Source organism: Mytilus californianus, unplaced genomic scaffold, assembly GCF_021869535.1.
Source record: "Mytilus californianus isolate M0D057914Y unplaced genomic scaffold, xbMytCali1.0.p SCAF_2, whole genome shotgun sequence".
Lineage (NCBI taxonomy): Eukaryota > Metazoa > Mollusca > Bivalvia > Mytilida > Mytilidae > Mytilus > Mytilus californianus.
In genome coordinates this window covers 50,722,219-50,748,234 of record NW_026262668.1, presented here as the reverse complement: position 1 = coordinate 50,748,234, position 26,016 = coordinate 50,722,219, and the positions used below count along the sequence as shown (strand labels likewise).

Sequence of the window (26,016 nt, the reverse complement as noted above, 5' to 3'; positions counted from 1 at the left end):
TCTGTTGAAACCTTTCAGATTTCTTTTTTGTTTTGAAAGGGAAGTAACTCCTTTCTAACCCCATATGGTAACTAACCCCATATTTTTTAGGACACCCTATATCAAATATATGTAGTCACCACGTGTAGTCCTTTAACCAATCATATCCCCAGAAATCTATAGGAGGTAAGATAATGACATGCACATTGTCATATGAACTAGCTGTTTCAGCTCTTATATTGTAATGATATTTATTAAAAAAAGAGTTGTCATTTTTGTTTCTTTTACAGATGAAGCCTACCAGTATGATCCTGACTTTGAAGGACCAATTAAAAACAGGTAAAATTCACTCTGAAGAACTTGAAATGTCGATAGAATTATCTTTTTTTTTAAAATGCTTACTGAAAAAGAATATATCAACCTTTGGTAAGAAGCAAGTACTATTTAAAAGCCTTGAAAACAAATGTGATATTTGGTTCTTTAAAAGTCACTTTTGTTGAACAATTACAGTTGAATAAAAGAGAGGTGGAAAATACCAAGGGGACATTGAAAACTCACAAGTCAAGATAAATTGACAACCCCATGGCAAAAAACGAAAGACGACAAAAAGACAAACCACTTTACAAAATACTTTATATATAGAAAACTAAAGACACATCAACACAAACCCACCAAAAGATCCAGATGGTTGAGCAGGTCCTGTTCCAATTTTTGCATCTGTCATGTTGCTCATTGGAATAAATGGTAGGGTTAAATTACTATGTGCTGCATTTGTATTTACTAAATTATTTGTTTATTTACAGATCATGTACAGATATCATCTGCTGTTTGCTGTTTATAATATTTGTTGGAGGACTTGCAATCATTTCATACTTTGGTAAGTATAATAGACTGATCTTCAAAAAGGAGGTTTATTCTATATTTTTCATTCAAACTTTAAATTTTCCTATTGCTGTACAACAAATTATGTATAATGAAGATAGAATATTTTGTGTTTTTCATGTAGGTAAATATATTCTCAGTTGTTAAGTTGTTGCAGTTTAAATTGGTAAAAGAACAAGAAAAAATCTGTAATAGTTTTAAAGTCTTCAGCACACCATTTGTATCTCATTGACTGAAATAATAATATGTCTATCAGTGGCGGATCCAGGGGGGGAGTCCGGGGGTTGGAACCCCCCTTTTTTTTTGACGATCAATGCATTTGAATAGGGACATGTAGTTGGAACCCCCCCCTTTATCCTGGGTTGGGAACCCCCCCTTTGAAAAATGGCTGGATCCGCCTCTGCCTATTGAACACAGAATGATTTCAAATTGATGAGAATATATGACAATTCAACATATTGTTTTCTTTGGGAAGAAAAAATCCTCCCTTTGATTACATACATGTCATTAAGAACCTTTCGTCGGGAGGGCAATAATCCCATTTTTAGCGGTCTCCTTCAGCCCCCCTTCCTTAAAAATATCATGAATGAAAATTTCAGACACCATCTTTACTTAATTTGTTATTAACATTCCCTTTTGCAAGTAGTAAAAACCTGAGTTTTATTGAATGCATGTTTATTACAAATGGAATTCTGGTGTATTACAGACGTAATACAACTCTGTATATTTTGACATTAGGACTAATTTACAAGTGATTATAGTCTGATTGAAATTATCTACAGGTGAGAGGATATTAATTACTTAATATGGGCTCTGTTTATGCCACATGCAAAGATAATTAAAGGTAACTTCAAGGTCTGGTGGAAAAGTGGAATATTATTGTTAAAAAACATCGATTGGAAAAGGTTTTGATGCTAAAAAAAAACATAATTATTTTATGAAAAGGCTGGTAAAGACAGCCATGCAAGTCTGCTTGTACTTTTTACATGACCAATATTGTTATTTTGAGAGATTTTGAGAGAGTATTTTAAGTGATAAAATGATAGTGTAACACAGAGTACTAAATTAGCTAATATATTTTGACAGTGTTTGAAAAAATTACAATGTTAAGTTTTCTTACATTATGTCTTTATTAGGGCTTTAAATAAAAATTATATAACTATTGTCCCAAGTGTTGGTTAATTTTTCATCCATTTATTGTGTAATAAATGAAAAGCATATATTCTTTCTAGTCGGTTGAAAGAGCTTTCTAATAAGCTCATGTTTATTGTTGTTTGTAAATATGTGCTGACTCTAAATAAAATTTTCTTACTTAGGGAACGACCATTTAACTTCAAAGGGGGGGGGGTTATGGTTTTTTTATACGCCCGTCAATTTTTGACAAGACGTATTATGGTATACAAATGTCCGGTGTCCGTCCGTCCGTCCGTCTGTCTGTCCAGCGTAAACATGTCGCACCGTACATCAGAACGACTTATCCAAATTTCATGAAACTTTAAATAGTTGTTTCTTATGATGGTCAAACAATCTGTATACTTTTTGGTGAAAATAAGATTACAACTTTTTCAGTTACGGGACTTTGTAACTAAAACAGGGGTGTGTTTTTTTTCACATGTCGCGCCATATCTCAAAAATAATTTATGATTATTGCTTAAAACTTTACACACTTCTTAGTTATATTAATCTTAAGATTTGAATACTTTTTGGTAATGATTCAAAATTTTATTTCAGAGATATTGAGTATTTTGTTAAAAAAGAGGGAGGGGTTTTTCACATGTCGCGCCATATCTCAAAAACAGTTTATGATTATTGCTTAAAACTTTACACACTTTTTAGTTATATTAATCTAATGATCTGTATACTTTTTGGTGATGATTCAAAATTTTATTTTTGAGTTATTGAGTATTTTGTAAAAAAAGGGGGAGTGGTTTTTCACATGTCGCGCCGTATCTCAAAAACGATTTATGATTATTGCTTAAAATTTTACACACTTCTTAGTTATATTAATCTAAAGATCTGTATACTTTTTGGTTTTGATTCAAAATTTTTATTTAGAGATATTGAGTTTTTTGTAAAAAAAAAGGGGCTTTTCGCATGTCAGGCCGTATGTCAGAAACTATTTATGATTATTGCATAAAAATTCACACACAAGACGACCGGCATATCATGCGCTCATGGCGCAGCTGTTTATTCTAAATAATATTCTGATCCCCAATTTGATGAACCCCCCACCCCCCCTCCCCCCCCCTTGAAGTTAAATGGTTGCTCCCTTACTTACTTTCTTACACATATTCTCTAAGCCAATGACATGACAATGAATACACAGAAAAGTGACGGAAGCATGAACAAAACCAATGCTTTGATTTTCTCTTTGTACTCAAAGGAAATGTCAAATCATAGTGCTTTATTCATGAGTCAACAATCGATAATGAAAAACAAAACCAAAAACAGATTCTTCTCAATTAGTCTTTCAACTGATACAGGCTTCAAGGGAAAGCCACACATTGATATGACTTTCTGATGGAAGATCAAAGAAAAATCACACAAAAAAGACAATTTTTACATCAGATTGTTAAATTTATGACATAAAAATGTCCATAAAACCATCCTGGATTGAGGTTTAAACTCCCGACTGTAATAAGTGAACATTTAATTTTTTTCGCAAGTCATTTCCAAATGGAGGTATTGATATAAATAATTATGATAAGTTCTTTGCTGATTTATGCTTTTTTTTCTGTTTCTCCAGCATTTAAATATGGAGATCCATCTTTATTGCTGAATCCTGTAAATTCAGATGGAGAAATGTGTGGTCAAGGCAATCAGCAGTAAGTACAAATGTACAAAAATGTACCACTGTGAATAAGTTAGAAAATCTTTTCTGTTGGTGTTCATGTAATGATAATGATGATTTGGTGTTTAATATCCATTGGAAAGTATAACATGCATATCAGAACAATTATATGTTTGAAATCTGACATAAATGATAATTTGGTGTTTATATAACTGTTTAACGTCCATTGGAAAATATAACATGAATATCAGAACAATTACATATTTAAAATCTGATATGAATGATGGTGTTAATTTAATCTATTTAATGTCCATTGGAAAATATTACATGAATATCCGAACAAGTACTGATGTTTAAAATCTGATATGAATGATGATGATGATTTGGTGTTTCTAAATTATTTTAGCCCAAACATAAACACTATCCCATTCCATCACAAGAAGTTGTATATTTATCTATAAACATAATACTGCATAAAACTTTAACATCTTTTTTTGAACTTTTGTAGTGGTTGCTGCACAATTTGTTTTTAATCCATTTCTATTAAGGAAAACACTCAAAGAGCTAATTATAAAATATTCCTCACAAATAAAAAAAAATGTCAATAGGAAATAATCTTTATGATTGATTGAATCATTGGTAAAAACTAAGATAGATTTCATCATATTGTGTTGTAAACAATCAAAAGTTGATCATTTGTCTAGTATCAGAATTGATTTTTCAGAGGAAAAGATTATTTGTTTTTCTTTGACATGGTAACCTGTGGTAGGATGGGTGTAGGAGTTTTTGTTAAAGGATGTCCAACACCACAAGTAAGTTATATACAACAGCATGTTAGTGCAGTTGATGAAGATCATTCCAAAAACAAATTGATAAAAGAGTCTTCTTGGACTGGGAAAAGAGAAATACTATCTCGTTACTTTTTACTCTCCAAAGGGCAGAAAATTTAAATTAGAAAATTGGTTTCTGTTTATAAAAATTAGATATTAGAACATGTGTTTATCCAAGTTATTCTTGGTGGGGTTGTGATGGTCTTTAAATCAGCTTAGATATGATGAATGCCCTCTGTGTGTCTGACTGTCTGGTTGTCTGGCTGTCTGGACATCAACATTAAAGTTGTGGGACAAAATCTTTTGAGCCATAATCATAATCACATGGGAAGAGGAAGATCTGTGAAGATTTTGGGGTCAATAGTCACAGGTCAAGGTTGTAGAATTCTATGAATAGACTGAAATGTGGTTAAAATGTTTGTGTCCAGATATTATCTTGACCATATGTTGAACTTTTGCTAAATTTGGTTTGATAATGCTCAATGAGATTTAGAAGACCCCTATTAATTTTGAGATCCTCAAGGTCAAAGTTCATGGTCACAGCAGCAATAAATTGACTGGAATTACAAAAAAAAATGTTCTGGATCATCATTTGAACTATAGACAATATATTTACAAACTTTTGATTTTTCTGTATGATATCTTTTGAACAATTTGTCAAATCCTCACCAATTTAGCTTGAAAATGTCCCTTGGAAAGAACAAGACACCTTTTAATTTTTGGTCAAAGGTCAAGGACACAGTTTTGTTACTGAAATTTTTTTTGGTAAAGTTAAAGGAGAATATCTTTTAAGCAATACATCAGGTTTTTACCAATCTTTGTTGGATGATTTGCCTTGCGAAAAAGACTTCTGTTTATTTTTTTGAAGTCACTAGGTTAGAGTAGCAATAAAAAGACTTAAATTTTGGCCAATATTTTTATTCCCATCACTTGAAATAAATTGTAAGCAGTTTTATAATTGCAAGGATTTAAATCTTTTTATTGATATGAAAATCAGGATACAGAGAGAATTGACATCAAAATAAGGAGATGTGGTATGATTGCAAATGAGACAACTTTCCATAAAAACCAGAGGACAAAGGTAGGAACAATTGAGAATTTTAAGAAAGATAAAATTATGAAAGGGGTTTACACTTTGGAAAAGTTGTAAAATTTCTATATTTGGCTACGTTAATTTTAGGATTCTGATTATTTGTCAACATCTGAAGGTATATAGCAGAATCCCAAACTTAGGTTATGACCATTGAAGTATTTTTGGCTTGTTTTGTCCAAAATCTCTGAAAAGAATCATCCTTGTAGTATTGCACTAGAAACAATATGGTATATTTACCTTTGTACAGACTATACATAAAGTTAAAGTGACTCTGACCCAACCTCCTCCATTTTAATACATGTAACCAAGGTAGCTGATGATATGTTGAAAATCATGTCTTTGACGACAAGACCAATGACAAGATTTGAAACAATGAGCATTTTAGGGGATTTCACCAAAAAAAACCAAAACAGTAACAATTCCGGTGATATCAGAATAAATTGGAAAATAAGAATTTTTCAGATAATCCTAAATACATTTAATTTCAGATATGTGTATCGCAGTGTCCTGGTGTCAACTTTATTTATGACCCATTAGGTGATGGGACACAGTTCAGTTCTGTCTACTGCAAAGATACATATGCATCTCAGGTAAAATAAAATTATTGAATTACCAAATATATATTCTTTAACCTCATCTGTGTACGTACAATAAAGGTATATACCAGTACATATGAATAAAACAAGGAATTATTTGAATCTGGAATAATTTTGAATTCTGGAAAATTGATGAGAAGTATATGATGAAAACTAACCCAACTAAATAGGGTTAGCCATGCACGCATGGCTAAGGTGGGTTAGTTAGTTCATACTGAAATGATAGTGAAAGTAAAATTAACCTTAGCCATGCACGCATGGCTAACCCTATTTAGTTGGGTTAGTTTTCATCATACATTTCTAATCAATTTTCCAGAATTCAAAATTATTCCAGATTCAAATAATTCCTTGTTATAAGGAGATGCGGTCTGATTGCAAATGAGACAACTATCAACCAGAAACCAAATGATGAAGATGCAAACAACTAAAGGTCACACTAAGGCCTCCAACAATGATGAGAAAAACCCATACTGTAAATTAAGCATTCATGTTTGCTTTTGTATAAAACTCACTCAAATATTTATCCACTCTTTGTGTATTTTTTTATTTTTTTCATCTTTTTCTTTGTTGAGTATCAATGATGGAATCTCCTCTATTCAAGTACACATCCTTGGCTTTCCAATTTTTGGGTTTGAAGTTCCTAATGAAGGTAAATCAAGAAAAGCACTTTGGATACACCAAATTTATAAAGTGTGATTTTAAATTTCTAGCACACAGTAGTACTGATATCGCTGACATGATTTGTTAATTAATCCAGATACACTTGTTTTCACTTTTGGTCACACCCACCCTTCCAAATATTCTGAGTGAACTTAGAATGACTAGGTGTAATGTGATATGCAGTCCAGCAGGCTTGGCAATATTCTTGTCTAGGTCCTTTACACAAATGGATGTAAGACCAGACTCTGAAGAGCTCATGTTCGGTACCATGCTGAACAGAATCTCGTACTTTAACCAGTATGCACAAGCTAGGGTTTGGGCAAGTGTTTGGAGTACCATACACTAATTTATTAGTGAATTGATATTTGCGAAAAAAATAACTTTTTACGATTCTTTCATTGCTTCTTGCCATTTTTTTAAATCATATGATGGAAGAAATTAATTAAACTGTGGTTTGTTTATCCAAAGCCTGGTCTTACATCAATTTGTGTCAACACTGCCCTCCCCCTTTCTATCTCCCATCCATACATAGAAGAAATATGAAAAAAGTACAAATTTAATTACCCAGTAATTTATTGGATTTAAAAGTATTTCTATAATTTCTTCATTTTTATTTCACAGAGCTTGCAAGATATTATAGATGATGAGATTTGTCCAACATATTATCTTAAAAGTGAACCTGGTGAGTTTTTCTGTATTGATTTTATGTCAATATTATAGAATATGTGTAGATGTGACAATTTTTATCAATTACCTAGCTTGAATTAGAGGTTGGTCATTTTAAAACGTATCCACTTATATCAGATACGTTGATGTTAACATATCTGGAGATATAACAAAACACAATATTTGATCCCGAGTTTACGTCTGTGTTGCGTATCAAAACTCTTTATTCTCTTCTTTTCATGAAACCTATAGCTTAGACAATTATACAGTTTTACTTGATTGTCAATGGTAGGTTTTTGCGAAAAGGGGGGCTCTATCCTTAGCTAACGTAGGCATGTGAAAAACAACAGCTATGGGCCAATGGCCCGAAGACAGTAAAAATTACCAAATGCAACACAGAAAAAAAGACATTATGATTATATGCATGCCTGGCCGTTGCAATTCAATAGCAAAGTTCTATAAATCGTTCTATTTTAATTTCTCACACTTTCATTCATTAACTAGAAGTACTTTTCGTTTTGACATAATGGACTTGATATTGGGGCCAAATAAATCACTTACCACGCCTACCTTTTGTGATCTCCCCCTTTTTGTTATTTCATGCCTGTTTTATGGTTTTTTGCCATTTCCAGTAAGGAGCCGAGTGCTTCATTTCTTAATCTTGCATCACTTTATATTTAGAAACATACCATTTGGAAATCTTAAGTTTAATGACTTAAACTTCTATTACATTTTGTGTGGCTCAAAATAAGGTGCACTCGATTCGGTAATGTTCCAGACGCGAGATAATTAAACTTGGACATTTATTTTAGTTACACACTTTCAAACATAGTGCCAAGTACCACGTAAGGGCAGCTCCTACACATATTCAACGATATTTCACTCAAGGATAGTACCACATATTATTTTAGTATGTCCTCAGATATGTATATGTCAACGCACCTGATACGATTGGATACGTTTTGAATTGACCAACCTCTATTAAGGAATAACAGTGCTGTAGTTTAAGAGTTGTCATTGTCAATTGGCAATTTGATGATCTTAAATGCAGTTTTACTGGCGACTCATAGCGAAGTCATTTAAACAGATATTTGCGACCATCAAATCAAAATTGATGGCAGCAACTCAATAACTACTGTACTACTATTAGGAATTTAATGCATTACAAAAATCAAATGATACTTTACAGCTTGAAAAAAATCATAAATTTGAAATAAAATAAAATTCTGTGATACTTCATGAATGATTTTGGTGCATAAACATCATGGCCAAACATGACATCATACCAATAGATATTTTGTTGAAGGAGGAAAATTGGGGGAAATGTTTTATTTCTATTAATGGCAGACAAATTTAACATTGCTGTATTTACCTATTAATTGTTTCTTCTATTTCAGTGATTAAACGTTGTACGCCTTCCATTTTGGTTGACTTTATTAACAATGCTGGAAACCTGCTGACTAAGGTTCAGGGAGAGAACTTGACTGGAGTAGTGGACAGTTCAGGCAACAGTCTATCAAATGACATCATCAGTACTGGACTAGAGTAAGGGACTTATCATTTTTTACCTGGGAGGAAGGGGCTGGTCATTTTGAAATCAAACATATAACATTTTCTTGACCCCCCATAATATTTCATTATTTTTAATTTATCCCCCCCTTAAAAACATTTAAAAAAAAATGTGATCCCCCTCTATTAAACATGCAAAACACTTACCTTTGACACACATGATATGTAGGATATACTTGAAGATTCAAAAGTTCACAAATGTTTCATTAGAGATAAAATTGATCCCCCACTTTGAATTTATAAAAAAATTTGAATCCCTCTTTTCCACTTACAGAAAAAACTTGTTCCCCCCTACATTTTGACCACCCCCCTCCCAGGTAAAAAATGATAATTCCCTAAGTTGTTGGCTTACTTGTCAAAATCACAAATTTCTGTGGGTCATATCTGGGAAGTTAGCTCATGATCCAAAGTTCAGTATCACCATTTATTGTTTATGTTTTCTTTTGCAGACTATTTTAACTGCAACATTACACTGCTGAGTAATATTTATACTATTTTTGTCTCGCCTTGAAGGAGTCAAAAAGCGAGACATAGGTATGCTGTTTCCGGCGGTGGAGGTGGCGACGGCATCATCAATGTATTAGTTTGTGATTAGGTCTAGTTCATGGTGAACCACTAGTGGTAGGTCAATGATATTTGGTATACAGTTGTATTAGCATTGGCACATCTCATTACCATGGAGATTATTTGGCCCCATCCCCTCAGTCAAGGTCTATTGACTTTGAAACTTTTCATAGTTTACATGTATTAGTTTGTGATTAGGTCAGTTTAAGGGAAACCACTAGTGGTAGGTCAATGATATTTGGTATGCAGTTGTATAAGCATTGGCATATCTCATGTCCATGGAGATTATTTGGCTCCGCCCCCTTAGTCATGGTCTATAGACTTTGAAAATTTTGCTAAGTTAACATGTATTAGTTTGTGATTAGGTCAGTTCAAGGGGAACCATTAGTGGTAGGCCAATGTTAATTGGTGTTCAGTTGTATAAGCATTAGCACATCTCATTTCCATGGAGAATATTTGGCCCTGCCCCCTCAGCCATGGTCTATTTACTTTGAAACTTTTGCTTAGTTTACATGTATTAGTTTGTGATTAGATCAGTTTAAGATGAACTGCTAATGTTAAGTCAATGATATTTGGTATGCAAATTTATTGGCATTTGGCCCGAGAACACAGTTATTTCGTAGTGCATTTCTTTTAGACAATAAATTCAAATTAAAAAAATCGCACCTGCTCTATCTCAAAAAGATTTTTACAGTGTAGTGTACTACTATTGATACAAATAATATCAAAATTATAGAAACTTCTACCAGCTCTAACTCAAAATATTGACAATTCTGTGTTAAGGGGGGCTAAAATTCAGTTTGACAGCTTCCGACATTCTAATTTTTGACCTTTTTTAACTGGACCAAATCACTACTTAACATAAAGATTCATGTTTTTTTTAACATGTAATTTCATCCCCTTACTTAATATTTCATGCATAAAATATCAAGAAATAAATTGGGAAAGTGTATCAAAAAAAAATGCAAGTTATACACTGTTCACACTAGGGACTATATTTGTAGACAACGAAAACCAAAGGACGATAACTGTGTCCTTGGACCTAATAGGATAGAAAGACTTGACCAATTTTAATAAAACTTTGCATGACCTAAGCTTAGGCAATTTTAAGATAGTTGGCCAAGTTTCATGGACATAGGATATATATTTTAGAAACTAGGGCCATTTTAATATTGAAATTTGGATGTTTATTTTTGACGTTTAAATCAAATATTTTCAACTGTCAAGATTTTGGCCTAAAAAATTTAAATATTGCAAAAATTTGCTTTTTAAATACTCTTGAATTTAATATAATAAGTATTAAAAGCAACAGAACAACCATTTGATTTATCAGATTTATTACAGTTATTCAAAAGTCAAATTTATATGAGCCTGTGCCTGAAAATAGAGATTTTCGAATTAAGGGAAGCCTTACATAAACATGCATTTTTTTCAACCAATTTGAAGTTTTTGAAGGTTTTTAACCATACATTATTCTTCCATATATATTAAATGTACTTTAAATGTAAAGAAAAGTTACAAAAAGCATACTACATGAGTATGAAATGGTCTTAGGCCATGTAAGACTGAGAATTATTTAGAGTCGATTTAGGCCGTAGCCCATATTTACATATAAAAATGCACACAGAGGCTATAAGGAAGTGAAATTTGTTACTTTTTGCTCATTTCTATGCTAAGATGTCATGATACAAGAAGTCTAATTGCAAAAGGACTCTTGAATTCAACTTTTTTTTGCAGACAGTATGGTCTGATGACCAGTTTTTCACTTTTCAATGGAAAACTTGCATGTAGTTTTAGTCTCATTTGGCATATATTTGAACCACTTACTATCCTAAAGAAGAAAATTATGGTAGCATATGAAATGAATAGGGTGTACTGATCATTGTAAAGTGTTTTTTTTACAGATTTAGTGAAATATTTGTGACGGACTACAGATTTTATGTACAAAGCTCTTCACATTTCACATGCATCAAACAGGCCGTTTAACCAGGGACATAAATACAAGTATTCTGCTCATTTTTTCTGTGATAATCTACTTTTCTCTAGATTCCGAGTTCACAAATGGTTAATTAAATTTGATTTAAGCATAGAAACACAAATATCAGGAACATAAAAAGCTGTCAGATAGAAAGTCAGCATGGCTCTTAGGCATAAAATGGAAACTGCTTTAAAATGCTTATTTTAGCCATATAATGCCAAAATGGGACATTTTAACAGAATTTCTGTCAAACAAAGATGTAAATCCTTTACTTTTATTGAGTTTGACAAATTGAAACCAGAAAACCATTCAGGAAAGTTGCCAAAGTACAGAATCTACATTTACGGAATTCATCTCTTAGGCCCGAGAACACAGTTATTTCGTAGTGCATTTCTTTTAGACAATAAATTCAAATTAAAAAAATCGCACCTGCTCTATCTCAAAAAGATTTTTATAGTGTAGTGTACTACTATTGATACAAATAATATCAAAATTATAGAAACTTCTACCAGCTCTAACTCAAAATATTGACAATTCTGTGTTAAGGGGGGCTAAAATTCAGTTTGACAGCTTCCGACATTCTAATTTTTGACCTTTTTTAACTGGACCAAATCACTACTTAACATAAAGATTCATGTTTTTTTTAACATGTAATTTCATCCCCTTACTTAATATTTCATGCATAAAATATCAAGAAATAAATTGGGAAAGTGTATCAAAAAAAAATGCAAGTTATACACTGTTCACACTAGGGACTATATTTGTAGACAACGAAAACCAAAGGACGATAACTGTGTCCTTGGACCATTTGCAAGTATTGTTTCTATGGAGATTATATAGCCCCACCCCTGATCATGGTTCATTGACTTTGAAACTTTTACATAGTTTACAAGTTAATGTTTGTGTTTAGGTTTGTTAAAAGGGTACGACTTATGATAATAAGTCAATGGTATTTGGAATGCAGTTGTATTTAGCATTGGCACATCTCATTCCATGGAGATTGTTTAGCCATGTACCTTCAGTCATGGTTCATTGACTTTGAATATTTGCATAACTTACATGTTAAAGTATTGCTATTTTAATTTCAACATTTGCATTAACAAAATTACAAAAAGGCGAGACATATCTCTGTGATAACAGTTTATGTTATTCTCTTCAAGAATAACATTAAGGATAACAATTTTACTGCACCGGATGTGCATTTAGACAATTATTGTCTCTTCAGTGCTGCTCAATTTCCAAAAAAATATTAAAAATGAAGAGCTTATAAACCAAAAAAAGACAAAAATTATAGTCAAAGGCATAAAATAAAGATAAAGGAGTTTGCTTAAGAAAAACACAACATATTTTATTATTATTGTAGGAAAGAAAATGTGCTGTAAAATGATGTTTTTTGTTTTTTGTAGCGCCTTTGGTATATTTTTGAAAGCAAAAGAATATGCTGAAAAGATAATAGAAGATGTGGTTACAACATGGTGGATGATACTGTTGTAAGCATAAGTTTGAGAATTGACAAAAAAAAACATATAAATAAGGAACATAATGAATAAGGAGAGGATTAGCTTACTGCATACTTGTGACTCTGAGTGACATATAAAGCTATTGTTGATTCCTGTTTCTAGCAACTAAGTAATACTTTGCATAGGTTTGACCTTTTTTGTTATATCATCTCTGAAAATATAATTGTGCTGTGTGTGATATCCTACAATCCCTTAAAATTTTTGAGGTTTGTGTTTGTGCATATAACAAGTAACATATGTACAGTTTTGAAACTCAATTACAGCATCATTTCACAGTCAAAACACTTTTTAAAGTTATAAACAAAAGATGTAGGGTATACATTAATATGAGACCATATGAGACAAAAATCACCTAAAAAAAATCTAAAGGTCAATACACTGTTTTCAAAGAAAGACGTGTGTCCATACTATATACCAAACTCTAGTTAGCCCAAGACTAGGGCTCTCCATCTTAAAACTTTACTCAGGCCTCAGGTACAAAATTTTTGTCATCGAAACAACAAATCCAGTATTTGATTGGTTGATATCTGTGTCTCAGTATGATAATCTTCCTCAAAATTTTATGACCTCAAGGTCAGAAAAATTATAGAAAAAGAAAAAAGCAAAGATCTGCCATCAACACCAAATATGCTATAGGACAAAAAACTAAATATTATTGAAGACAATTACTGATGAGGTTTCCATTTTCAAACAGGACCATAAATATTGTAGGAGAGATATAGTAGCCTGGGACGGTGGACACACAGTAGAAAGTCATTTGTTGATATTTCATATTTGAAAAAAAATTGATAATATTTGACCAGGCAGCACCATGATGGCTGAGTGGTCTAAGTAGTTCATCTAAAGTGGCCATTATTAGCCTGTCAAGTCTGATATGATAGCCATATTGTGTGCATTCTTGTTTATCCAAATCATGGCATTCTTGCTAATCCAAATAATGTACATTCTTGTTAATCCAAATCATGTGCATTTTTTGTTTATCATGTGTAATGTTGTTTATCCAAATCATGTGCATTTTTGTTTAACCATTACCATGTGCATTTTTGTTTATCCATTATCATGTGCATTTTTGATTGTCCAAATCATGTGTGTTGTTTATCCAAATCATGTTTGTTGTTGTTTATCCATTATCATGTGTGTTGTTGTTTATCCATTATCATGTGCATTGTTGTTTATCCAAATCATGTGTGTTGTTGTTTATCCAAATCATGTGTGTTATTGTTTATCCAAATCATGTGAGTTGTTGTTTATCCATTATCATGTGCATACTTGTTTATCCATTATCATGTGCATTTTTGTTTATCCAAATCATGTGTGTTGTTGTTTATCCAAATCATGTACATTCTTGTTTATCCATTATCATGTGCATTGTTGTTTATCCAAATCATGTGTGTTGTTGTTTATCCAAATCATGTACATTGTTGTTTATCCATTATCATGTGCATTCTTGTTTATCCATTATCATGTGCATTTTTGTTTATCCAAATCATGTGTGTTGTTGTTTATCCAAATCATGTGTGTTGTTGTTTATCCAAATCATGTACATTCTTGTTTATCCATTATCATGTGCATTCTTGTTTATCCATTATCATGTGCATTTTTGTTTATCCAAATCATGTGTGTTGTTGTGTATCCAAATCATGAAGTTTCTTGTTTATCCATTATCATGTGCATTGTTGTTTATCCAAATCATGTGCATTCTTGTTTATCCAAAACATGTGTATTCTTGTTTATCCAAATCATGTGCATTCTTGTTTATCCAAATCATGTGTGTTGTTGTTTATCCAAATCATAAAATTGAGAATGGAAATGGGGAATGTGTCAAAGAGACAACAACCCGACCATAGAGCAGACAACAGCCGAAGGCCACCAATGGGTCTTCAATGCATCGAGAAACTCCCGCACCCGGAGGCGTCCTTCAGCTGGCCCCTAAACAAATATGTATACTACTTCAGTGATAATGGACGTCATACTAAACTCCAAATTATACACAAGAAACTAAAATTAAAAATGATACAAGACTAACAAAGGCCAGAGGCTCCTGACTTGGGACAGGCGCAAAAATGCGGCAGGGTTAAACATGTTTTTTGAGATCTCAACCCTCCCCCTATACCTCTAGCCAATGTAGAAGAAACAAACGTACAACAGTACGCACAGTAAAACTCAGTTCAAGAGAAGTCCGAGTCCGATGTCAGAATAGGAAACAAAAGAAAATAAACAAAATGTCAATAATACATAAATAACAACAGACTACTAGCAGTTACTGACATGCCAGCTCCAGACCTCAATTAAACTGATTGAAAGATTATGTCTTCATCATATTAATATCAGGCACAATCCCTCCTGTTAGGGGTTTAGTATTATACTATCATAAAATATATGAGAAGAACATAACCCGTGTCATGCCAACAACTGGTTTTAGAATAAATATGTTTAATTCCGATGCAAAGACTCTATAAGTGAATCAATATTAAAGCCAAAATATACAATCTTTAATGACCTGACAACAGTATCGTAACTATATCCCTTCTTAATAAGTCTGTTTAAAGGTTTTGTTAGCTTTTGAGGTGAATACTGACATTTTTGTGCTTTGTAAAGAACATTACCATAAAAGATTGGATGTGAAATACCCGAACGTATAAGATGTCTGCATGACGAGTTATATTTACGAATGATGTCCTTATACCGATGATAAAATTTAGTAAATGTTTTGACTAGTTTATGATATCGAAAACCCTGGTGTAATAATTTTTCAGTAATACATAAATTTCTCTCGCTAAAATCTAATACGTTGTTACATACACGTTTATCCAAATCATGTGTGTTGTTGTTTATCCATTATCATGTGCATACTTGTTTATCCATTATCATGTGCATTTTTGTTTATCCAAATCATGTGTGTTGTTGTTTATCCAAATCATGTACATTCTTGTTTATCCATTATCATGTGCATTGTTGTTTATCCAAATCATGTGTGTTGTTGTTTATCCAAATCAAGTACATTCTTGTTTATCCATTATCATGTGCATTTTTGTTTATCCAAATCATGTGTGTTGTTGTTTATCCAAATCATGTACATTGTTGTTTATCCAAATCATGTATGTTGTTTATCCAAATCATGTGCATTGTTGTTTATCCATTATCGTGTGCATTTTTGTCTATCCATTATCACATGCATTTTTGTTTATCCAAATCATGTGTATTGTAGTTTATCCATATCATGTGTGTTGTTGTTTATCCATATCATGTGTGTTGTTGTTTATCCAAATCATGTGTTGTTGTTTATCCAAATCATGTGCATTCTTGTTTATCAAACCCATGTGTATTTTTGTTTATCCATTATGTTTTATTTGTTAGAATGTTATCAGTTCTACTATTTTTCTTGTAGAGGAATATTGATAGCCATGATACTGTCTCTCATATGGATTATTATAATGCGATGGATTGCAGGAATAATGGTGTGGTTTACCATTTTTGCCTTTGTTGGTGCATTTGGCTTTGGTATGTATCAGTTCTAGAGACTGAATTGTCTTTGAGGGTCTGGATGGGGTTTACAGAATAGAAAATAATAGGGAAAAAAGAAATAGAGAAAAATTGGGTGCTAAAATAAAAAAAATATAGATTAAAGAATTTCATCTATCACATTCAACAAAATGAAGAAATGGTAGTCAGAAAGTCAAACATTATTTGAAATTTCTAGTTATTTTACTCTGTGAGGTAAAAATACGAAGTTTCTTTCATACTGAATTTGAAAGAAAACTAACATTAACATATTGTTTTTCAATATGTATACACCAAGTGTACAAACAATTAACCAAATGTTGGAAAACTAAAGATTATACATTAGCATTTGAAAAAAGTAGATTTTTAGGAGGGAAAGAATGGCTTTTGATTTCTTTTTATAGAAAAATTGCAGCATCTTTCAACTGTCAAATCTCTTGTGTTTAACCATAATTTTTCTTACTGTTTATAAACTTTGCACAAACTTGATTACATTTACAACAAAATCACCTGAAAAACGGTTGTTAAACAACTTATGTCAGGGGAACCATAAAGTTTTTGGTGTACACGTGAATTTGAATTCTTTATAATTATAACTGTATTCATTAAACTTTCAAGTTTGAATGACAATAAAGTTTGATGTGATATTTCTATTTTTTCAGCCACATATTACTGTTTATGGAACTACTTCCAGTTGAAGGACACCAATGAAACTTTTACAATGAATTTTTCTGTTGTAAACTTCAGCTTTTCAAAACCAAAAATGCTGCTGGCATTTGGTAAGTTTACATGATTTCAGTATTATTTATTTATACTTAAAATTTCATCATTGAAATTTGTTTTTGATATAATGTGTGATAAAGCCATAACTTGCCATCTGTAATTTTTTTTGTTGAGCCTGGATAACCACAGAACTGCATGGTCTCACTAAAATATTGTTATTGAACCCCTATTTCGCAGGAGGGGTGTACTAGTTAACCTCTTTATCCATCTGTTAGTATCAGCAATTAAAAGTCATAGGGTATAGATGTATGGCACCATGCATCTTATGATCATTTTTAGGCTTCATTGATTTAATTTTAGCTAATTGTCCAAGTACATTCTTGTAATTGTAAGTGTTTACATTTCAGTTCTTTTTTTTTCACTGAAGTTTAACCCAACTTCAACTATATTTTTTTTTTCAGTATTAAAGAAATTTTATCAAATCAATTGCAAGACAAAGCAGTCTTTATAATTAGATTTTTTTTAAAATAGAGAAAAAATTAAAAATGTGTATATAAAAATATTTTATCAACCAATTCCAACGAGTGTGTGCTCAACTAAATTTAAAAAAAAATCAGTGGTTACAAATATTATGGTTCCATTTTAAAAAGTATATATAATATAGGGCCTGGCCTATAATAGAAAGAGAATTGTAGATAATGGAAATTCCATGCAGAGATATTGTATGTTGGTTCCAGTTTGCTCTGACCTTCAATCATTTCAGTACATATTGTTTAGGGGTTAATTTTCTGGAAGTTTAAATTTCACGATTTCTATTGTGGAACCTGTTCACGAGGGTATATTGGCCCTATTCGCCTGTTCCTTTCTCTAATTTTGTTTTTACATCAAATTTATTTGACTTGGATATTTTGTAGATTTATCTCAATCACGGAATTAGTGAAAATAGAATTTCACACTTGACAGTATTATGTCATTATAGTATACACCTATTGACTGGTTATAAGGGTAATAGCAAGTTTGTTGTCACTGAGATACCAACTATTGCTCGAAGCCGATGCATTAGTTAGTATCAAAGGGACAACAAACTTGGTATTCCACTCATAACCAGTCATTAAGTGTTTTATTATTCCGAACAAAACAATTTTATAAGAAGACTACATACACCACTTGGAAAAAACCCAAATAGTCACAAAAACATGCGCAAGATGAACTATCAGGTTTTTTTTTGCCTGTGTGGTATTTGTCAATAATATTTTATTTATTTTAATCAAGACCAGGAATCCTTGTGTAAAAATTCCTGTGCATATGATAAACGCAATAGCTATAATATTTTACCATACACCAAAGCAATCCTAGATTATGAAGACAACGACAGACCCATACCATACAATTGTTATGTTTTAGTTCTTAAAATATGTCACGTAGATTTTCTTTTTCTTTTTCTTTTTTTATAATTTGCTTCTAGTAAGTAGTATTTTATTTCAAGTTATGAAGACAGACACATATAGATTATACCGTTTATGATATTTCAGAGTTTAACGTTGCCAAGTGCACAAATCCAAGAGGAATAGTCAATGACATCATTGTTCTCCAATGAAAAATTACTCAGAAAAGTACAGGAAATATGTTTATAAAACTATTGACCGTGGTAATTGTCTTTGAAACTTTTGATGGCAGATAGTCTGTGGAATGAAATAATACAAATATTTCATTCTTTTTAGCTCACCTGGCCCAAAGGGCCAAGTGAGCTTTTCTCATCACTTGGCGTCCGTCGTCCGTCGTCCGTCGTCGTCCCGTCCTTCATCGTCATCGTTAGCTTTTTACAAAAATCTTCTCCTCTGAAATCACTGGGCCAAATTTACCCAAACTTGGCCACAATCATCATTAGGGTATCTAGTTTAAAAAATGTATCCGGTGACCCCGCCAACCAACCAAGATGGCCGCCATGTCTAAAAATAGAACATAGGGGTAAAATGTAGATTTTGGCTTATATCTCTGAAACCAAAGCATTTAGAATAAATCTGACTTAGGGTAAAACTGATTATCAGGTCAAGATCTATCTGCCCTGAAATTTTCAGACAAATCTGACAACCTGTTGTTGGGTTGCTGCCCCTGAATTGGTAATTTTAAGGAAATTTTGCAGTTTTTGGTTATTATCTTGAATATTATTATAGAACTGTAAACAGCAATAATGTTCAGCAAAGTAAGATCTACAAATAAGTTGTCATGACCAAAATTGTCAGTCGACCCCTTTAGGAGTTATTGCCCTTTATAGTAAATTTTTAACAATTTTTCGTAAATTTTTGTAATCTTTTACAAAAATCTTCTTCTCTGAAACTACTGAGACAAATTTAACCATACTTGGCCATAATCATTATTAGGGTATCTAGTTTAAAAAATTTGTCCGATGACCCTGCCTTCTAACCATCATGGCTGACTTGGTTAAAAATAGAACATAGGGGTAAAATGCAGTTTTTGGTTTATATCTCTGAAACAAAACCATTTAGAGCAAATCTGACAGGTGGCAAAAATTTTCATCAGATTTAGATTTATCTGCCCTGAAATTTCAGATGAAAACGACAACCCATTGTTGGGTTGCTGCCCCTGAGTTAGTAATTTTACAAAAATTTTGCAGTTTTTTGTTATTATCTTAGATATCATTATAATATCTAATATATAATAATAGTTTCTACCTTATTTTTAGGGACTTCAATGGCCGAGTAATCTTATTAGTTTAAATAATGTATCACTAGCCTGTCAACACTGAGGTTGTGAGTTCAAACCCTGCACATGGCAGTTGTGCTAACCTCCAATCTTAGTTGACAAGGTTTGTCAGTTTTCCTGCTGAAGGTCAGTGGTTCCTTCTGGGGACCTCACTTTCCTCCACCAATAAAACCTGACCGCCATGAAATAGCCAATAGTACTGAATGTGTCACTAAAAATTAATCCATTTGTCAACTTTATTTTCAGGTATCATTGCTGGAATAATACTCACCATCATTCTGTTGATTTTACTATTTCTCTGCCAGAGGATAAGGATTGCTATAGCTCTCATAAAAGAAGGTAGTAGGTAAGAGAATGTATTAATTATTAACTGCCAAAAAGTTATTTAGTATGTAGATAGCTGTTGAAAAGGGATAACCCTATAAGAGACCTTAACATTGTTCAAAAACAAAAAGTTTATGAATTTTTATAAAGAAGGACCCAAATATCAACCACCCTCTAAAATAAATGGAAAGAATGCAAAGTTATCAGAGATCCCTCCTTTAAATCTTGTTACTTTATACAAAACTGTTCTGAAGAAACAAAATCTAGATTAAAAACAAAATTGCTTTAAATACTTTCAGAAAGCGTTTATTGTGAGTACCAGCTAACATAGCTTCCAATGATGTCACTGTTGGACTCAATACTGATATTACATTCAACTCTAGAATGTTCATACTACTATAATGGAATATAACATAGATTTTCAGGGAAGGCAGATAAATGACTATTTCTGGTCTGATGAAAAGCAAAGAATAGGGAATATAATGACCAATATCAAACCTTTTAGTTAGTTAAGCCTTATTTCTGATATGGCATCTCAGATTCATGTACCCCAAAGGTGACTGGGGAAGAGAAATATGGTCACTCTTGGTTTTCATCCGACCGGCAGTAAAACTCTTGCCAAAGTTGGGATTTGTTTCAGTGATCTGGAAGGATTTTTTCTCTATGGGCCCAGGGCCCCCCAAAAATAAATTCAATGGGCCATTTTTAGATTTAATGGGCCATGTTGTCAAATGAGTGGGCCATTCGTTTACAATAAAAAAAAAAGTAAAAAAAGTGTATATTTCACTGTACTTACAAGTATGATTCTAATTAATATCATGGATATTGTTCCTGTGATTTTGTAATTTAAATTTCAATGAATATACAATAACTTCTTCCAAACCGGGCAATATTTACGATAACCTTTATTTACAATGTTAAAACTGGTACTGTTCCCTTGTTCATGTTCATGTTTTTTTTTACATTAAATTTGGGTCTTCGTCGATACCATACTTATTCCAGACGTTCCGTATTAGAGGACGTTTCTGGCATTTTCTCTGCACTTGTATTATTATTACTTCATCACGATGACAAGAATAACAGTAGAGAGCAACGTTAATTGATAAGACACAACAACAATTCGCTGAAGGCATGTTTACAAAATGTCAAAACGAGCCAAAGACCAAAAAAATTGACAAGGACAGTTAAGCCCCTTTTATGGAGACAAATACTATGCTATTCATAAAAAGGCTTTTGGATTTTTCAATCGAAACAATAGCAAGCTTACTTAAAAGATTATAATTAGAGAAGAATTCTCGCCTGTACTAGCCAATTTTCACAAATTTAAAGTTGTTTATAAAAAATTATATCATGAATGATGGTTAATTACGTTTTTTGGGTAATCAGTCATACCGCATGTTGCTATTATTACCATAGGAAAACACCCGAGACGTCCCAAAAATATATAGGTGCTCCTATCATTGGAGTAAACACTACACAGTTGTGTACTCACACATGGCGGCACGAAATACGATCGGAAATCCATTTGACGATATCTCAACGTTTCAAAACGAAGTGAAAAATATCATGCGCCACGCGGGCGCTTACATTTATCACTCTATGCGCCATTTCTGGTCGATAAGCGCAATTGGCGCAAGGCGCACGTCCTTCCCGATCACTGTCATTTAGCTGTGCAGGATGTACAAGTACACAGTTAGAATGGGGACGTTTAAATCTGATGCCTCGTGTAGAGAGCGCTACACTCTCTGAACTTTAAGAACCCTTGCAAAAACTCTCTGAGGGGTCCGTAGGTGGTCCGGCTGTAGTCCAAATAATTATTACGTCTTGCAAGGCTATTTTTAATTTTTTTCTGTCGTCACAGAAAAAAATTAAAATAGCCTTGCAAGACGTCATAATTATTTGGACTTGTCCGGCTGTTGCAAGGTTAAATTTCTGCCTATCTGATATATGTATACAAAAAACAAAGAGAAAACAAATATGATTATTTAGATATATTTTCAGGGCTGTTGGTAGTATGATGTTTATCTTGATCTTGCCTTTGTTATTTCCATATATTATTGTATATACATTTTCAGGGCTGTTGGTAGTATGATGTTTACCTTGATCTGGCTTTTGTTATTGCCATATATTATTGTATATACATTTTCAGGGCTGTTGGTAGTATGATGTTTATCTTGATCTGGCTTTTGTTATTGCCATATATTATTGTATATACATTTTCAGGGCTGTTGGTAGTATGATGTTTATCTTGATCTGGCTTTTGTTATTGCCATATATTATTGCATATACATTTTCAGGGCTGTTGGTAGTATGATGTTTACCTTGATCTGGCCTTTGATTCCATTTCTACTGCAGTTGATTGTGTTTGGTTACTGGCTTACTATAGCAGTGTATCCTTTTTAGAAAACTATTTTAAACACTGAGTCAGCATGTATTATTATTTTATTTTCTTTTTTGATTTGAAAGATTTTAGTTATTTGGTTTAAAAACTGCTACAAGGACATTCTTCACATCTTGTTTCTAAGTATTTGAGATTTTTCATGTTGAAATTTGTAAAAGTTATACCATTTTTAAATCTGTGGTTTTGATACTTTTCTGCAATTTGGTTTTTATACACCCGTCAAATTTTTGACGGGACGTATTATGGTATACAAATGTCCGGCGTCCGTCCCTCTGTCTGTCCGTCTGTCTGTCCGTCCGTCTGTCTGTCCGGCGTAAACATGTCGCACCGTAACTTAAGAATGACTTATCCAAATTTCATGAAACTTAACATAGTTGTTTCTTATGATGGTCAAACGATCTGTATACTTTTTGGTGATAATAAGATTAAAACTTTTTGAGTTACGGGACTTAGTAACTAAAACAGGTGTGTGTTTTTTTTCACATGTCGCGCCGTATCTCAAAAACAATTTATGATTATTGCTTAAAACTTTACACACTTCTTAGTTATATTAATCTTAAGATCTGTATACTTTTTGGTGATGATTCAAAATTTTATTTTAGAGATATTGAGTATTTTGTTAAGAAAGGGGGAGGGGTTTTTCACATGTCGCGCTGTATCTCAAAAACAGTTTATGACTATTGCTTAAAACTTTACACACTTCTTAGTTATATTAACCTTAAGATCTGTATACTTTTTGGTGATGATTCAAAATTTTATTTTTGAGTTATTGAGTATTTTGTAAAAAAAGGGGAGGGGTTTTTCACATGTCGCGCCGTATCTCAAAAACGATTTATGATTATTGCTTAAAATTTTACACACTTTTTAGTTATATTAATCTAAAGATCTGTATACTTTTTGGTTTTGATTCAAAATTTTATTTTAGAGATATTGAGTTTTTTGTAAAAAAAAAAGGGGGGTTTTCGCATGTCATGCCGTATGTCAGAAACTATTTATGCTTATTGCATAAAAATTCACACACAAGACGACGGGCGTATCATGCGCTCATGGTGCAGCTGTTTATTAATTACTGGAACTGTTATTTACCAGAATCAATTAAACAATTTTGTTGATGTAATAGAGATAGAAAATGAATGTGTGCTTCTAATTTCATAAAAAAAAACAAACAATTTTATGAAAAAATCCAAAGTTATTCAATAAACAGGTATGCAATTGAGTGAGTCCTCTGTATATATTGGAAGTTTTGTAATGATAGTGATTTCTTTAATAGTATTCAGATATTTAGCCTCTACAGGTCGAGCTCAGTCGTTTGCTTTTAATAACAAATCTGTGTATGCATATCCGAACGGCTCTTGGAAATTTGATGAAATAACCAGTGCTACGTCACAACTTTTTGGTGAAGTCTGTGACGATACTTCAGTATGTATTTAACTTTAAGAGCAAAATCTTTCCAAGTACTGTGGTTTCATTTATTTTCATGGATACCAATTTTCGTAGATAGTGAAAACATTGTATTTTCATAGATATTTGATTTTGTGGTTTTGCTGAAGTCTGCATACAAACCTATAGTAAATATGTACTTCATTGAACTTTTAAATTCGTTGTGTACCTTAAGCCATGAAATCCATGAAAATTAATATCCTGCGAATAGTGATAAGTCCATTGTAGTTGAATATCAAAACACATATTCTTTGATAATTCACCAATTTTGAGTTTTGAGATTTTGATAGGACTGAACTCAATTTTGTCCTGGTTGACCTAATTATGAAAACAATGACTTTTGGTCTCGGTCATCAAATGTTTTCTTTGATGACAGTGACAGACACTAAAAAAAAATGGGAAAATGTTTTTCTTCAATGCATAGTGAAACTAGAAATTGGTTTATCATATTTAAATCAACAAAAATTATGCTCATATTATTAAGTAATATACCCTGGGGATACTTTTTAGATATATAAATAATAAGTTATTTATTCATTGAAACATTTTAAAAAAGTTATCGGAAAATATTTCAATGGCAGACAAACCCGAAATTGATGTATCATATTTTAATTAACTAAACCTTTGTTCATTTTATTGAATCTTTTATGGTAACTATTTAATTTCAGGGCAACCAAACAGACAGTGAATTTTGTACTTTTCTAAAGAATCAAGAGGAAAAGTAAGAACATATTTCAACTTACTGTGACTTTTTAAAATTACAATATGTCGTTAATAAGTTTCCATGGGAGATAACCTAAAACATTATTCTTTTGAATATAGAAGGCTTTTCGAAAGAAAAATTGATTATCTCCCATGGAAACTTCCTAACAAAGTATTGTAATTTCACACATATTTTACTGTATATAAAATGTTTTAATTCAAATGATGTCTGGTTCTTATGAATATAGAAGACTTTTCGAAAGAAAAATTGTATGAAAGCTTAGTTTGGACATTTTTATAGCAATTCAAAATTTCTATCCATCACCTTTAGCATGACAATAACAATAAAATTTCTATACAAACTGTTAGACTGATTTTTCATAATAACATTGAAGTGGAATTAAAGTCTTATAGGATTCACTGTGTATCATCGCCACCGGAAATTGGGTACTAACGAAGCGGAGAGAAATGGAAAAAAAAGTAAACAAGGTAAGAATTCATTCAATTTAAAGCATTTCTACTGATTTGACGAGGGTACCGCTTAAGAAATGATTTTCTGATATATAATTCTTTAAATTATTAGGCCGATAAGTACAAAATTAAGACAAGATTTTGTGTTATACTCAAGAACTTGCCACTTAGTACCTGAAAATTTCGCGGTCGATCGTCCTCTGTCGCCCCATTGGCAAGATATTCAACTGTTTTTCATTATATTTCCAGACACTTTTTTTAGATTATTATAGTGTGGCATCATATTTACTGAAATTTGTTGTCAAAGTGAACGTTTTTAAAGAATGTAGACCATAAAAAATAAAGTCTAGGGTACGGCAACTTGCTCATGTTGACAAATTTACTGTATGGCAACTTGTTTTCAACTGTATGGCAATTTGCTAATTTCAAAATATTTATTTGCTGTCTTTTTAAAGAAAATAAAGTATTAGGTTCAAATATCTAATTATGCATTTGATAAAAATACAATTCGCTTGACACCATTTAAGATGTATACACAATATAAGGCTTGAACACAGCCTATTTCATCTTTTACATACCTGATGTATAAAATATGAATACGG

General features: G+C 32.1%; 1 protein-coding gene across 1 annotated transcript in view; it reads left to right on the top strand.

The window, feature by feature from the left end:
* Positions 1-26,016, top strand: part of LOC127729963 (choline transporter-like protein 2) — a 58,422-nt gene that overhangs the window by 12,184 nt on the left and 20,222 nt on the right. The window contains exons 2-15 of the mRNA XM_052237963.1: positions 270-318; positions 783-856; positions 3,608-3,686; positions 4,377-4,464; positions 6,064-6,165; positions 7,453-7,513; positions 8,895-9,042; positions 13,015-13,098; positions 16,517-16,629; positions 17,292-17,408; positions 20,323-20,422; positions 22,698-22,790; positions 24,079-24,220; positions 24,910-24,962. Of these exons, the coding sequence (XP_052093923.1) occupies positions 270-318; positions 783-856; positions 3,608-3,686; positions 4,377-4,464; positions 6,064-6,165; positions 7,453-7,513; positions 8,895-9,042; positions 13,015-13,098; positions 16,517-16,629; positions 17,292-17,408; positions 20,323-20,422; positions 22,698-22,790; positions 24,079-24,220; positions 24,910-24,962 (1,303 nt within the window). The remainder of the gene's footprint in view (positions 1-269; positions 319-782; positions 857-3,607; positions 3,687-4,376; positions 4,465-6,063; positions 6,166-7,452; positions 7,514-8,894; positions 9,043-13,014; positions 13,099-16,516; positions 16,630-17,291; positions 17,409-20,322; positions 20,423-22,697; positions 22,791-24,078; positions 24,221-24,909; positions 24,963-26,016) is intronic.